The sequence below is a fragment of the Hyperolius riggenbachi genome, chromosome 6 (genome assembly GCF_040937935.1).
Source record: "Hyperolius riggenbachi isolate aHypRig1 chromosome 6, aHypRig1.pri, whole genome shotgun sequence".
NCBI lineage: Eukaryota > Metazoa > Chordata > Amphibia > Anura > Hyperoliidae > Hyperolius > Hyperolius riggenbachi.
Window position 1 is genome coordinate 35,134,387 of NC_090651.1, and position 16,076 is coordinate 35,150,462.

The following is a 16,076-nucleotide window of genomic DNA, read 5'->3' on the forward strand; positions in this document are numbered from 1 at the left end:
TGCAGGAATGGCCTTGCGGGCGAAGAAGTGTCTGCTGGGGAGCTGCCAGTCTGGGGCTGCGCAAGCAAGCAGCGCACGAATGTCGCTCCCCTCCTGCACGAGCGTGTACGGCAGGAGTTGGGAGCACATGGCCCGCGCCAGCAAGCCGGTCAGCTGCCGACACAGCAGAGGAGGCCACTGAGGACTGGCTGCCAGAACAGGCCTCAGTGTCGGCGGCAGGAGTTGCAGAGGGGGGAGGAGCAGTGCGTTTCTGCACTCCTGCTGGTGCTGCTGGAGGAGCAGGAGGGCGGGTGGCTGCTGTTGCTGCTGCTGCTGCTGCTGAAGGCTGTGCAGTGATGGGTGTGGTGCCACTGCCAGCACCAGATGCCTTCAGCCTCTGGAACTCCTCATGCTGGTGGAAATGTTTCGCAGCAAGGTGGTTGATGAGCGAGCTGGTGCTGAACTTTAAGGGGTCTGCACCTCTGCTCAACTTCCGCTGACAGTGGTTGCAAGTGGCGTACTTGCTGTACACTGTGGGCATGGTGAAAAAGCTCCAGATTGGTGAAAAAAACAACCCCCTACGGCATGGAACCGCTGCTGCCTGTCTCCCTGTGGTGGTTGGGGGGGGGGCTTGGGTGCGGCTGGTGGTGGTACTGGCAGATGCTGCTGCTGCTGCTGCTGAGCCTGAGACACCAGCAGGCTGGGGGACCTGCCTACTGCTGCCAATGCTTGCAATGATGCGCCTCCTTGCAAGGCCCACAAGCGCATCCTCCTCCTCCTCCTCAGAGCTGCTGATGACGAAATCCCCTGGAGCTGGTGGCACCCAGTCTCTGTCTGTCACCGTGTCATCATCATCCTCCCCCTCCTGAAACATGTCCTGCTGGGATGATGACCCCCCAAACTCCTCTCCTGATGCATGGATGGGCTGCTTGACTGTCGCCACAGTCTTGCTGTCCAATCCCTCATCCCCCAAAGTGCCCATCAGCATCTCCTCCTCCAAATCGCCAACAACAGCAGACAATTGACTCATCATGCCTGGGGTCAAAAGAGTGCTGAGTGACAGGTCGGCGACTGACGGTGAACTGGCCTCCTCCCCAGGCCCTGCTGGGCGGCTGCTGCGAACAGGGGTGGTGGTGGTGGTGGTGAGGGTGGAGGCCTCGGATGCAGAGCTGATGGCGGGCTGCTCATCCTCCGTCATCAGTTGCACCACAGTGTCTGCATCCTTTTCCTCAATGGGACGTTTCCGACCCGGCTGGAGGAAAATCGGAGCAGGTGCTACACGCTGCTGCTGCTGTGTCTCTGCAGCGTGAGTTGCAATGCTCCTGCTGGGCGGCGCCCAAGGCGTCCACAGCCAGTGGCTATAGGAGGAATGTTAGCCACTGACGCTGCTGCTGCTGCTGCGGAACTGTGCATGGTGGCGCGCCCGCGGCTTGCCACAATGCTGCTCCCTCTCCTCCTGATTCCCTTGCTGCCCTTCCCCTTGCCCAAACCGCACTGGCTGCCACTTCCAGACATCTTCGATGTTTTGGGCGTAAACACAAAAGTTTTTTAAAAGGGCGGGTGAAAAGTGGGGTACTTTAATGGAGTGGGTTGGTGGGCGAGGTGACTGAGTGAGTGTTTAGTACAGTAAGTAAGTAGTAACAGTCAGGAAGTACAACTAGCAGTTACAATAATCAGTAGTAATCACAAGGAAATAGAGTGTGTGTACACTACAGACAGTGAGTGCACGCACGCGCAAACGCGCGCAGGAGCTAGCCTATGAACAGAGACTGAGTGAGTGTCCCTAGTACAGTAAGTAAGTAGTAACAGTCAGGAAGTACAACTAGAAGTTACAATAATCAGTAGTAATCACAAGGAAATAGAGTGTGTGTACACTACAGACAGTGAGTGCACGCACGCGCAAACACGCGCAGGAGCTAGCCTATGAACAGAGACTGAGTGAGTGTCCCTAGTACAGTAAGTAAGTAGTAACAGTCAGGAAGTACAACTAGAAGTTACAATAATAAGTAGTAATCACAAGGAAATAGAGTGTGTGTACACTACAGACAGTAAGTGCACGCACGCGCAAACACGCGCAGGAGCTAGCCTATGAACAGAGACTGAGTGAGTGTCCCTAGTACAGTAAGTAAGTAGTGACAGTCAGGAAGTACAACTAGAAGTTACAATAATAAGTAGTAATCACAAGGAAATAGAGTGTGTGTACACTACAGACAGTGAGTGCACGCACGCGCAAACACGCGCAGGAGCTAGCCTATGAACAGTGACTGAGTGAGTGTCCCTAGTACAGTAAGTAAGTAGTAACAGTCAGGAAGTACAACTAGCAGTTAAAATAATCAGTAGTAATCACAAGGAAATAGAGTGTGTGTACACTACAGACAGTGAGTGCACGCACGCGCAAACACGTGCAGGAGCTAGCCTATGAACAGTGACTGAGTGAGTGTCCCTAGTACAGTAAGTAAGTAGTAACAGTCAGGAAGTACAACTAGCAGTTACAATAATAAGTAGTAATCAGAAGGAAATAGAGTGTGTGTACACAGACAGTGAGTGCACGCACACGCAGGAGCTAGCCTATGAACAGTGACAGTGAGTGTCCTAGTACAGTTACAGTATATAACTACAATACAAAATACAATCAATCAGTAGTAAAGGACAGCAGAAATACTGGTATAGATGAGAAATAAACAGAGGACAGGAGAGAACAGCTGCCCACACAGGCAGGCCCTGAGGCCTAAAGCTGTAAGCCTGCAGCAGCTGTCTCTCTCTATGTAACACAAAAGCTACTAACTAAAATACAATGTCTATCTAACTAACAACAATATAGGTGTATATAGGAGGTGTATGTGAGCAAAAACGCTAGGTGATTGACCACAATAAAGCTCTTGCTAAGCCAAAGCACACAGGAGCAGATCTCTCTCTGTACAAAGTCAGGCAAGGACGGAAAAACCGAACATGGCGGCCGCTATTTATAGGGTAGGGGCTGGCCAGGGTCCCCCTCAGTGATTGGCTGCCGTCAGAGGGCCTGGGAGCCCTCTGATTGGCTCTAAGGACATCAATCTGGGCTATGACGCTATTCGAGCTCGGTATTCGAGCTCGAATAGCGCTGTTTGCTCGAATAGCGCGAATAGTGAATGAGCTATTCGAGTTTACTCGAATAGCCCATTCGAATACCTGCAGCTATTCGGAGCTCGAATACCGAGCTCGAATAGCTGAAAAAGAGCTCGAATGTTCGAGCTACTCGAATATTCGAGCTCTGCTGAGCACCACTATGTCCATGTACGGGTACCGGCATGTCATGACTCGTACACAGAGGACACCGCCGGGAGCTACAGGAAGTATAGAAGATGGTGCCTTGAGCAACCCACAAGCACATGTATCCGGAATCAGGCAACGCCACCTGGCCGGATACTGGGCTAGTGAGGTAAATTAGTGTCTTTTGAGGTAAATCTCACTAATATTATAAATGTGAAAGTTTGGATGTTTGGATGTTTGATGTTACTCATTCACACAACAACGGCTGAATGGATTTTAATGAAATTTGGCACACACATAGTACATTACCTGGAATAACATATAGGATACTGTTTTTCCCCATAACCAAAAAGTGGGCGGAGACCAATACAAATTTCACTGGGAAAATGTAAACTGCAGCCATTCTCACATTGTTTATGGCAGGGTTCTCAAACTTTGCACAGTTGGTTACTGGGTGACTCAAATTCATATTCAGAAAAGTGGGTGGAGCCTACAAAAATCAAAATTAACCTATTGATTTTCAAGGGGAATATTTAATTGCTGCCATTCTTGCAATGTTAATGGCACAAGCCTCAAACCTGGTACAGTTGGTCATTGGGTGACTGCGGTTCAAATTCAGAAAAGGGGTGGAGCCACAGCCAGTTAGATTTGTTTCATTTCAATGCAAATTATTGATGCCAAAGATCGTAAAGCTCACAAACTAGGTCATTGAGTAAGTATGTGGAAGGGTTAGAAAAAGTAGGACGGAGCCAACATCAGCCAACTATATACCTGGGCAATGCCGGGTCATCAGCTAGTACCTCATGAAAGTCAATTCACCAAGAATAACTCTGCCCCATTCACTCCTCTTTCACAGTACGCATTAGCCTACCCCGAGTTATCTAGGTCTCCAGGGTGCCGAAATCTATGCAAGTATCACATGGTACCTTGGTGACGTGTTTTCTAGGTAACACGGGTCACACACTACCTAACTGTTGGAATTACCAATAAAATTGTTGTACGCTCTCTCCGCATGATAGTTTTGCCGATGATTTAACCCTCGAGTAAAAATTCAAAGGATTTTGACAAGTGTTTTTTTTTTTGACAGAATTTATAACAAAATACTGTAAAATACATTAGCATTCCAGAGATTCAATATATTTCTACTGTAGAGTATCGGAGAAGTTGAACAGGTTAAATAATTTTTAAAGGAATACTGTAGGGTGTAGATGGAAAAAGAGTTGAACTTACCTGGGGCTTCTAATAGTCCCCCGCAGACATCCTGTGCCCGCGCAGCCATTCACCGATGCTCCGGCCCCTCCTCCGGTTTACTTCTGGAATTTTTTGCTACACGCAGCTAGCACTTTGCTAGCTGCGTGTGCAATCCGATCGCCACCGCTACCCGCTGATCCGTCGCGCCGCAGCCACCCCCCCAGACCCCGTGCGCTGCCTGACCAATCAGTGCCAGGCAGCGCTGTGGGGTGGATGGATCGGAGTCCCCATCGGTGGATGTGGGGTGGTGGATCGGAGACCCCTTTGATGTCACGACATCGATGATGTCGGTTACGTCATCCCGCCCGTCGCCATGGCGACGGGGGAAGCCCTCTCCGGCGATCGGAGCGGCTATCATGTAGTGAGACCTTGTCTCGCTACATGAAACAAAAACAAAAATTTAAAAAATGTCTTTGCTGCCCCCTGGCGGATTTTGATAAACCACCAGGAGGGTTAAAGAGAATCTGTGCTCTAAAATTCTTACAATAAAAAGCATACCATTCTATTCATTATGTTCTCCTGGGCCCCTCTGTGCTGATTCTGCCACTCCCTGCTGCAATCCTGGCTTGTAATTGCCAGTTTTAGGCAGTGTTTACAAACAAAAGACATAGCACGTGATAGGCTGAGAGCAGCTCAGTGTGTGAGTCATACAGAGTGTGCAGGGGGCCTGGAGAGGGTGTGTATAGCTTCTATCCAATCACAAGCAGCACAGCACATTCCAGCCTGACTGCCTGTGCCCGACAGAGCCGACAGAAGAAAGAAGATTAGATAATATAGCAGAGATAATACAGTCACTGTGCAACTAGGAAAGGCTGCAGTAAGACAGAGCACATTACAACAGGTATAGGAACTTATAGGATAGAAGAAATCAGGCTCAAAATTTTGTTACAGAGTCTCTTTAACAAGTAAATGAAATATCACACAGTGTGAAATAAGCATTCCTGCCTTTGGTCCCAGCATTCGAACGGTTCAGGATACTTGATGTCAGAACATAGTCACCATGTGAGGAAGTGAGGATGAGGGCTTCTTCCTGTCTTATTATTACAGACTCTCCTTTGCTACGGACATTGCACGAGGGATGATGTATCTCCATCAGCACAAAATCTACCATGGAAGGCTGACCTCCCACAACTGCGTCATAGACGACCGCTGGGTGTGCAAGATCTCAGGTACCCTGGGCTTGTGTAATCATAGAACTGCATGCATAACACAAAGGAATGGGGAAATCATGAAAAATGAATGGCCACTCTCACAGCTAAATTAGTGGGCGGAGCCAGACATAGAACAGGCTTACATGTAATGTAAATATTGTTTGGGGGAGGGTTAGGAGCGGCAGTAGATCGACAGCCTATAGCATTGCAGTGTATCAGTTTAACAGATTTTAAATAGATTTTGTTCTGAAAACGATTAAAAAATTAATGTCTAATGTGTGTACAGATTTGCTCCATCAGTGATGAGATTCTAATCTAAAGGGATTGTTCGATCTTTTGGCCACATTGGGTGCCCATCTACTATCGCGAAAAAGTAGGCGGTTAAAATCTGACGGAACCGACAGGATTTGGGCCAGTCCACCTCTTCATGGGGGATTCTAAAGGTGGCCACTAACAATCCAATTTCTAGCGAAAAATCCTTTGAGCGATCAGATGATTCTGATCAGAAGAAAAATCGTTCACTACACCATCAACGAACCAATCTTTGCTTCTTATCTATCACAACCATCAAGAAAATCCAAATTTTGGTTTGACCAAAATCCAATCGGAGGACTATCTTTATAATCGTTCATAATTGATTGTGCCCATCAATGGAGATTATTAACAACCAATCCGATCAGAATTTCTGATCGCTCGAACGATTTGGTAACCATACACAGGTCATACTTACCTCCTGTGTAGTCTACTCCTCAATCTCTTTCTCCTCTCCTGCGTCCTGTTTGTCCACTGTGATCAATGAAATTCTCCTTCCTCCATTTTAAAAGTGGCCATTACCCATAACAGCTTTCTGGTCAGCACACTGTTAAACTGTAATATCACCTACTTGAGCCATAGGGAAACATGGACATTGCCTTGCACTTTTAGTTGTAACTGACAGCTGCTGATATATAACTGACAGCAACTGGTATATTTCAGTTCTGACAAAATATAGTCAGAACTGGAAGGGATCACTGTAAGAAGAAAATGGTGAGCTTCTGAGAGGAACTAACGGTGAGGTTAGTATGTAATATTCATTTGCAGCTACGCCATGTGTTTATTTTAAATAATTGTACTCACTTCAAGTTCCCTATAAGGGCTTTCTTTGTTTTCAACAGCATTTCCTAAACATCAGTTGGAAAGTCTAACTGACAACATAGGGCTTGATTCACAAAGCGGTGCTAACCTACTTAGCACGTCTAAAGTCTTTAAAGAAAACCTGAACTGAAAATTAAAAGTCAAAATAAGCATACACAAGTCACACTTACCTCCTGTGTAGTCTACTCCTCAATCTATTTCTCCTTTCCTGCGTCCTGTTTGTCCACTGTGATCAAGGGAATTCTCTGTCCTCCATTTTGAAAATGGCCATTACCCCATAACAGCTTTCTGGTCAGCACACTGTTCAACTGTAACATCACCCACTTGAGCCATAGGGAAACATAGACATTACTTGGCACAGCAGTTGTCCTCTCAGCTATAACTGACAACAACTGATATATCACAAACACTGGTCCACATGACAGCCCAGGGGCCCTAGGTCTCTCTCACTCACTGGGGCCCCCAAACCACCATGCGACACCTAGAGGGAAGTGCGGGCAAGCCCTGGACCTCTCACCTCCAGGGAACTCACCCCACCACCTCTAAACTGAATGCCAACTGCAACAAACACAATTGCTAACTTCCAGTCAGAGCAATATCCTGCCTCTATCTGGCCAGCAGACGCTAGTCAGCCAATCAGGTGCACTGTCATACACCCTTTGCCTGCTGTACCATACCTAGCAGGAATTACATAGATTAGCATTCAGGTGGGAGGCTTCGGTTGGACGCAATCGTGAACAACTGATATATAACTGACAGCAACTGATATATTTCAGTTCTGACAAAATGTTGTCAGAACTGGAAGGGATCATTGTCAGAAGAAAATGGTGACTTTTTGAGAGGAACTGAGGGCAAGGTAACTATGTAATGTTCATTTGAAGTTACCTCATGTGTTTATTTTAAATAATTTTACTCAGTACAGGTTCCCTTTAAAGTGAACCTTAAGTGTCCAAAAAAAATTGAGTTTTACTTACCTGGGGCTTACCTCAGCCCCCTGCAGCTGATCAGTGCCCACGACGAGTCGCTCCGATGCTCCGGGTCCCGCTGGCGGCCACTTCCGGTTTCGCCGTCAGGACCCGTCAGGCTGGGGAACGCGGCTGATACTACGCGTTCCCAGCCAAAATAGCACCCCTATGCGGCCATATGTCCGCATAGGCACCCGTATGCGGACATATGGCCGCATAGGGGTGCTATTTTGGCTGGGAACGCGTAGTATCAGCCGCGTTCCCCAGCCTGACGGGTCCTGACGGCGAAACCGGAAGTGGCCGCCAGCGGGACCCGGAGCATCAGAGCGACTCGTCGTGGGCACCGATCAGCTGCAGGGGGCTGAGGTAAGCCCCAGGTGAGTAAAACTCAATTTTTTTTGGACACTTAAGGTTCACTTTAAGCGCGCTTACCAGGGTGCTAAGTAGGTTAGCACCGGTTTTCGCAATCAGATCACGTGCTAAGTACCGCGCGCGCAAAGTCCTATGCGCGCGTTAAGTCCCATAGGCTTTAATGGGCACTTCGCGCGGAGCGCCCTGCGCTCTGTGCACTGCGCGCGTAAAGTTTTACGCGCATAAAGTTTTGCGCGCGTAAAGTTTTACGCGCGAAAGCTCGTTTACATGTGCTAAGGGGGTTTTCACAGGCGTGCTGACAGTTAGCACCGCTTTGTGAATCAAGCCCATAGTGTGCAAGTGAATAGGGAGGCTGGCTGGTATCTTACTATTTCGGCAGTTAAACTGCTGTTCAGAGAATGCTGTTGAAAACAAAGAAAACCCTCAGAATCCCCCATGAGGAGAAGGACTGGCCCAAAACCTGTTGGTTCTTTCAGATTTTTAAATGCCTACTTTTTTTTTGCAATAGTGGTCCTTTAAGAAAGTGTTAAATCAGATAAGAAAAACAATGGGGAAAGATATAAATAACAGATGAAAAATAAGTTAAAAAATATTTTGGTACATCTAGACACATCTCTATGTAGAGAAAAAAATGAAGAAGGGGAGGAGTGAGGGGAAAAGGGCGGGAAAAGGAAAGGGAAGAAAAGGAAATAAACCAGGAAGAAAAAGAAAGCATGAGATGGGGGTGGGAGGGGGAGAAGAGGAAGGGGCGGGAGGGAAGGGGAGGGGGGAAAGAAGGGAGGAGTAAAGTAGAAGAATTGGAAATGAATATTAAAGACCAACTTCTGAAAATATTTTAGTTTTTGGTATAGGACAGAAAGGAGTTTATCTTTAGAATGGAGGGAGGCGCCCCAGGTATATAAAAGTTTAAAAAAAATTTAAGTCATTTTTTAAGCATCCAATAAACATTATATTGAAAGCCCATGCATCATTTGAGGTAAGATTATATTTATTTATTTTAAAGGGTTCTTTAATCTTTTATATAGCTAGGGTGCCTCCTCCTCCATCCTTCCAGTCCCTTCACTTAGGGGATCACCCTCAAAATATTTTCCAGAGGTTTTTTTTTTTTTTTGAACAGCGACCATCATAGATGATCTTTGACAGATCCGCAGAATTCTCTACTTGCCTGTTACTGTGGTTTTCTTTTTAGTAACCCACTCTTGTAAGTTTATTTTCTTCTCTTGTTATCTCTCTGCTTAAAATAGTATACTATATTGGCGCTCCTGGTGTCTTCTGTCTTTTTTCTACTCAGTTTCCGGGAACCCATGCATCAAAGTTTATGTGCCCAGACACACCCACAGTTCTCTTTAGGATATTAGAGCACCCTGTGTCCCTATTATTGGCGATCTTTTTTTTTCACTTGCAGCCTGGGTCGGGAATACCGCCAAGGAGGTTAAAGGCTGATTTCCTTTGAGTTATATTTAATCACTTAAGCTATCTGGATGGATATATCCGTCCAGATAGGCTACACTGCTGCCGCTGCCTGGTGCGCGCTCCTGCCGCCTTCCGTTAGCCCGGCGATCAATGAATGGGGACAAAGTTTCCATTCATTGATCTAAGTCCCCTTATGAAATCCCCTTCTGCCCCATCCACTCATTAGTTCTGCTTTGCGGAGGAGCTTTCCGCATGCAGGAGTGAGCTGCGAGGGCATCTTGTGGCTAAATAGTAAAATTACATCTGTAAATAAAAATTTCCAGATAATGAATTTTTTTTACTTTTAAAATTAGCCCCTTACCTCCCACACTCCCCAATCGGTACACATAATTTAAAAATAAATAAATTAATAAATTAATAAATAAAAAATATACAGTAAAAAAAGTTAAATAAATAGTTACCTTAGGGACTGAACTTTTTTAATATGTATGTAATAAAGTATATTACTGTTATTTTTTTAAATTATGGGCTTGTAATAAGTGATGGACGCAAAACTGAAAAAATGCACCTTTATTTCCAAATAAAATATCGGCGCCATACATTGTGATAGGGACATAATTTAAACGGTGTAATAACTGGGACAAATGGGAAAATAAAATATATGGGTTTTAATTATATAAATATATATATATATATATATATATATATATATATATATATATATATATATATATTGTAATACGGTAGCATGTGTTATTTTAAAACTATTGGCGAATGAATAGGAGGTAAAAGCTGCTCGAATGCATAAGGTGAAACAACACTGTAGGTTGAAGTGGTTAAAATGATTGAAATTAAGTTTCATCCACTAATTGTTTGAAAACTTATCTATAAAAAGTATATTTTGGGTTGCCGTCTATACTAGCACATTATGGAAAATTAGCAAGGTTAGGTACCCAGACTGATGCTATATCATAAAATGATTTAATAAAGTGTACTGTCTTTCAGACTATGGCCTGATGGTCTACAGAAGAGATGAGTTCAAAGAGTTGATGGAGAAAAAGCCAGCTCGCATCTACTGCCCCCCAGAGGTCATCCAGAGTAACAGCAACTGCGTCACACCAACACCTGCAGGTGATGTTTATAGGTAAGGTGCTTTATTCTTTGAATCATTGTGTTGTGTAGCCATGTACTGTATTTATAGTCTAGAGGTGTTATACGCCTGCGGAGTTATCTAGTGTTGTTGATTAAAGTTTTCTTGGGGAATGCTTCTGTACCACTTCATGTGGGTGAAGAAATGTACGGTATACCTATATAAAAGTTTTTGATTGAATGTTTGGAAAAGTTCCTGGCTACTCGTGTCGTGATGTAATAACATGTATATTTTTTTCTCGTACAGGACAGTTTTATCCTTTTTCTAGTCACTCAGCAGATAAAGCAGTATGCAGGGCCGTTTCTGGCCATAGGCAAGGCAGTGTTTGTAGAAAGCATCATAGTCCCTATGGGCAGTGCATATTCTGTCACTAGAAGTGTTCTTTGTCTTTCAGCTATGCCATTGTATTGGTTGAAATTGCAAGCAGATCCGAACCCTTTGCAGTAAGTGCCGATTATCTTTCTATCCATGTATGTTTGTAGCTACCGGTAGTCCTGGAATCGAATACAAATGGTCCAAAGGATGTCAATAATCCCAGCCTGCGTACAGATAATATTCTAGCTTGGAATTGGGCCAATCACAAATCATCAGGAAGTGCTTTTGATTGGCTCATTTCGATGCTGCATACAATCTGGATGCCAATCTACTGTAGTTTATTAGCATCTCATTGGCTGACTCTAGAACTCTGAGCATCAGCCCTTTAAGGTTCAGTTAGCTGCTGTAAACGCACTCTTCTAGATCCAGAAAATAGATGATAAATTCTTCAAGGAGAATTTCTACTCCAATTCATGAAGCATGTAATCGATTGATCAGATAAGATTTTACTCTGCTGATTGGCTGATTGCGATCTTGTTGCACCGATGCTCTCTGTATAAAGGTGCGCATTAATGGTTCAGTCGCCCGAACGATAGCTGGCTGATCTGATCGTTGGGACTGACTGGAAGCAATCATTTGGGCCCACAAATGGGGAGTCAAGATCAATCAATCCAGTTGTGCCCAGTGGAATTGATCCAAAAAACGGATCAACTGTACGACGGGTAAATCGATTGTTCGTGTTCAGTGTGTAACAACAATGATGCATCAATCATACGATCGATTGCACGGGAGATTGTACCTTTATTGGGCACCTTTAGACCATAGAAAGAATCAGAAGGTGTTATTTTTATAATTGATTTATATTATTATATATTTTGTGGTGCTGTACAGATAAATACTTCACAGGCAAGTTACACAGACAAACAAGGGCATTATGGATCATAGCAAAGTTGTGCAGCATAGAGCTTGTGCCATAACGGGGGTCATGATTGTGCAATGTACACTACCCTGTTATTGTTATGATAATACTCACCACCCGATGGAGGAAGATGGATTCCAGCGACGTCTCCCTGACGACGAGTGTTCCCCGACATCACATGATGGGTTGGAACAGGAGGACAAGCGATCACAGTACTTTGCGCGGAGTAGTTGGGTTCTTAAAGATTTGTCGTGACGCGGTGACGGTCATTATCGCCAAGCATCCCTAAACGTTGTTTGCTTGATCGTGCGCCTGTGCCCACATCGCGAGATCGCAGAAACATACACAGATCGTCGGAAAACTCATCAGGAAAATCGCGTAGTTGGTACAGGCCTTAAAAGACCTTTGTTGCGAAAATCTTAAAATGTAAAATACATGTAAACACATAGAAATAAAAAGTATGTTTCTTCCAGAGTAAAATGAGACATAAATTACTTTTATCCTATGTTCCTGTCACTTACAGTAAGTATTAGAAAGCTGACATTACCGACAGATTTTGGACTAGCCCATCTTCTCATGGAGGGTTCTCAGGGTTTTCTTTATTTTTAAAAGCACTTAGTGAATGGCAGTTACTCCGTCCAACTGCCAAAAAAGTGTTCAGCGAGCAGGGAGGCTGGCCAGCATCATTACATAGTTACATAGTTATTTTGGTTAAAAAAAGACATACGTCCATCGAGTTCAACCAGTACAACGTACAACTCCAGCCTGCTCCCTCACATATCCCTGTTGATCCAGAGGAAGGCGAAAAAACCCCCACAAGGCATGGTCCAATTAGCCCCTAAAGGGAAAAATTCCTTCCCGACTCCAGATGGCAACCAGACAAAATCCCTGGATCAACATCACCAGGCACAACACAGCAACTGCAGCCATGGATGTCCCCCAACGCAAGGAAAGCATCAAAGCCCCCTTCAAACGCAGGCACAGAGCCCGCCACAACGACTTCCTGTGGCAATGCACTCCACATCCCAATCATTCACTCCCACCGCAAAGAACCCTTTCCTAAATAAATGGCTAAAACGTTTTTTCTCCATGCGCAGATCATGTCCTCTAGTCCTTTGAGAAGGCCTAGGGACAAAAAGCTCATCCGCCAAGCTATTATATTGCCCTCTGATGTATTTATACATTTTAATTAGATCCCCTCTAAGGCGTCTTTTCTCTAGACTAAATAAACCCAGTTTATCTAACCTTTCTTGGTAAGCGAGACCTTCCATCCCACGTATCAATTTTGTTGCTCGTCTCTGCACCTGCTCTAAAACTGCAATATCTTTTTTGTAATGTGGTGCCCAGAACTGAATTCCATATTCCAGATGTGGCCTTACTAGAGAGTTAAACAGGGGCAATATTATGCTAGCATCTCGAGTTTTTATAAAACATTGTATAAATCTTTTTCAGGGTATGTCTTTATAAAGAGTAAAGGCCATGCTGAGAATCCCCCCTGAAGAGATGTACTAACCCAAAACCTGTCGGTAATATCAGATTTCTACTACCTACTATAAGTGAGAAAAATAATGTATGGCTCATTTTACTCTGGAAGAAATTTAATTCTTATTTGTTTGTGTTTTAAATTTTAAGATTTTCACGACAGTTCCTCTTTAAAGAGGAACTCCAGTGAAAATAATGTAATAAAAAGTGCTTCATTTTTACAATAATTACTGTATGTATAAATGATTTAGTCAGTGTTTGCCCATTGTAAAATCCTTCCTCTCCCTGATTTACATTCTGACATGAATCACATGGTGAAATGTTTACTGCTGGCAGGTGATGTCAGTGGAAGGAGATGCTGCTTGCTTTTTTGGCAGTTGGAAACAGCTGTAAACAGCTGTTATTTCTGAAAATGCAACAAGCCTCCCACAGTGTGATGTCAGAACCACGGTCCTGACATCACACTGTGGGAAGGGTTTCACCACAATTTCAGCCATACAGAGCCCCTGATGAACTGTTTGTGAAAAGAAAAATATTTCTCGTTGGAAAGGGGGTATCACTATCAGCTACTGACTGGGATGAAGTTCAATTCTTGGTTACGGTTTCTCTTTAAGTAACTGTAAAATTGCTTTGCACTGTCTGCACATTATCGACCTGCATTTTCAAACATTGAATATGCCTTTATAGTTATTATTACGGTAACTATTTTTAATCACTACCTAATAATATTGTGAAATTAGGGAATTAAGTTTTAATGATTAACTTTCTTTCCTGAATAGTTTAATTAGTATTCACCTTTACGCTGCTCTGTTTCCTCCCTTCCATATCCCTCCGAATGGTTGTTAATTACCAACAGCTCCAGGCTGGAGATATATACCGAACATCTCACCTGGTTTTAATGAATGCTCTAATCTTTGTGAATTGACATTTATTGAAGTATTTACCTCCCAAGTCGATAATTTACCTCACAAGTCTAATTTACTTTACTAGTCTGTAATTTACCTCACTAATCGGTAATTTCAGTTTTCCAGGAGGTAGCCTAGGTAGTAATGCTAGATCATGTACTGGAGTAGTACATAATGATACAAGTTCACATTACTCTGGGTAGAGTGTACAATCAAGTATGATGCACAAGGAGAGAGCAGTGCCCTGCCAAAGTCTTACAATCTAGAGGGAGGGGGTGGCGATGGGAATGCTTTGTGTATTGAGCCCACGGTCTAGTTTCTCATTCTGGGAATTTCATAGGGAGATGCCTACCTGAAAGACGTGACCTGGAGACCACCGATTCCAGATCTGAGTGCAGGAAAAGCCGACCAGTACTGCCCCAACCAGGCCGACTTCTCTGAGGTCAGTGTTTTCTCTCTTCTGTTGGGATAACAAAGTTTTGTTTCACTAGCAGCATGAAAAAGCTATGGAGAATACACACTGTTCATGGAAAAAGCCAACCAGAACCTCAATGTGCAGGGTGTTGACATGGGTTAACACTTTGTAGCCCCTTATGCACTCCTAGGAGTTCTGGTTCACCATAAGCTTGCTGGGTAATCTGTAACTATAGGTTATCACACAAGCAAAAAATAAAGAGAGTTTTTCTCTCCAGGGAGTCACCCACAGACATTAGTTTAACGGGAACCTTAACTGAACGGGGGGTAAAGAGTTTCAATTACCTGGGGCCTTTTACCTGCCCCCTGCAGCAGTCCTGTGCCCTCGGAGCCGCTCTGGAATCCTCCGGTCCCCCGCTGTCACTTAGTTTCGTTTTTGACGACTCACCAGTCGGCCGGCCGCCATGCGTATTACTGGACGCATTCCCTACTGCAATTAGCGCGGTCCCCAGGTAAGTGAAACTCTTTACCCCCCGTTCAGTTAAGGTTCCCTTTTAACCGTTAAACTAATGTCTGTGGGTGACTCCCTAGTGAGAAAAACTCTCCTTATTTTTTGCTTGTGTGATAGTTTGTATGTTCCTGTGCAAGCCAGTAAAGATAGAGCAATAGATTTCAAGGAGGAGGGGGCCCACCCAGGAGGCCATCTTACAATGTGCAGTTGGCAGTCTGACATCACCACTGAGAGTGAAGGAGAGGGAAGATGGTCACAACGATGAGCTGTTGGCCCGAGGTGTCAAGCTTTGGAGGTATCTGTAGCCATCTGCAACCTGGATTGTGTTCACTAAAATGCTCCCTCAAAATTCTTGTTGTTCTCTCAGCATAATATTTTGAGCAACTATTCACCAACAAATATATGTCATAATAGCTCAAACAAATAATAGATTAACATATTTTTCCAACTACTCCGTTTGTCCTCCTGTGTCCTCCATTTGTCTCTGTCTCCCCCGTTTGTACCCCTGTGCACTCTGTTTGCCCCCCTGTGTCCTCCGTTTGTCCCCGGGTACTCTTTGTCCCCCTGTGGCCTCTGTGTGCCTCCCCCCCCCCGTGTCCTCCGTTTGTCCCCGTGTGCTCTGTTTGTCCTCCTGTGTCCTCTGTTTGTTCCCATGTCTACTCCTCCGCTCCCCCCTTGCAAAGTTAATTACAGCGGGCATGTGTCTCACTGATCCCTCACTCTTCCCCTAGTGCCGGTAGTGTGTAATGATGCAATCAGCAGAAGCCGGCACTAGGGGAATAGTGAGGGAAATGAGAAGTCACTGATTGGCGTGGGTGCCCTTGGATCAGGTGAGACATGTGCCTGATGCAAATTACTTTGCACGG

General features: G+C 44.7%; 1 protein-coding gene across 1 annotated transcript in view; it reads left to right on the plus strand.

Moving 5' to 3' along the window:
• The window catches only part of LOC137522036 (atrial natriuretic peptide receptor 1-like), a 105,254-nt gene that overhangs the window by 37,466 nt on the left and 51,712 nt on the right, over positions 1-16,076 (plus strand). Inside the window, exons 12-15 of the mRNA XM_068242055.1 lie at positions 5,527-5,648; positions 10,520-10,658; positions 11,059-11,107; positions 14,626-14,727. Of these exons, the coding sequence (XP_068098156.1) occupies positions 5,527-5,648; positions 10,520-10,658; positions 11,059-11,107; positions 14,626-14,727 (412 nt within the window). The remainder of the gene's footprint in view (positions 1-5,526; positions 5,649-10,519; positions 10,659-11,058; positions 11,108-14,625; positions 14,728-16,076) is intronic.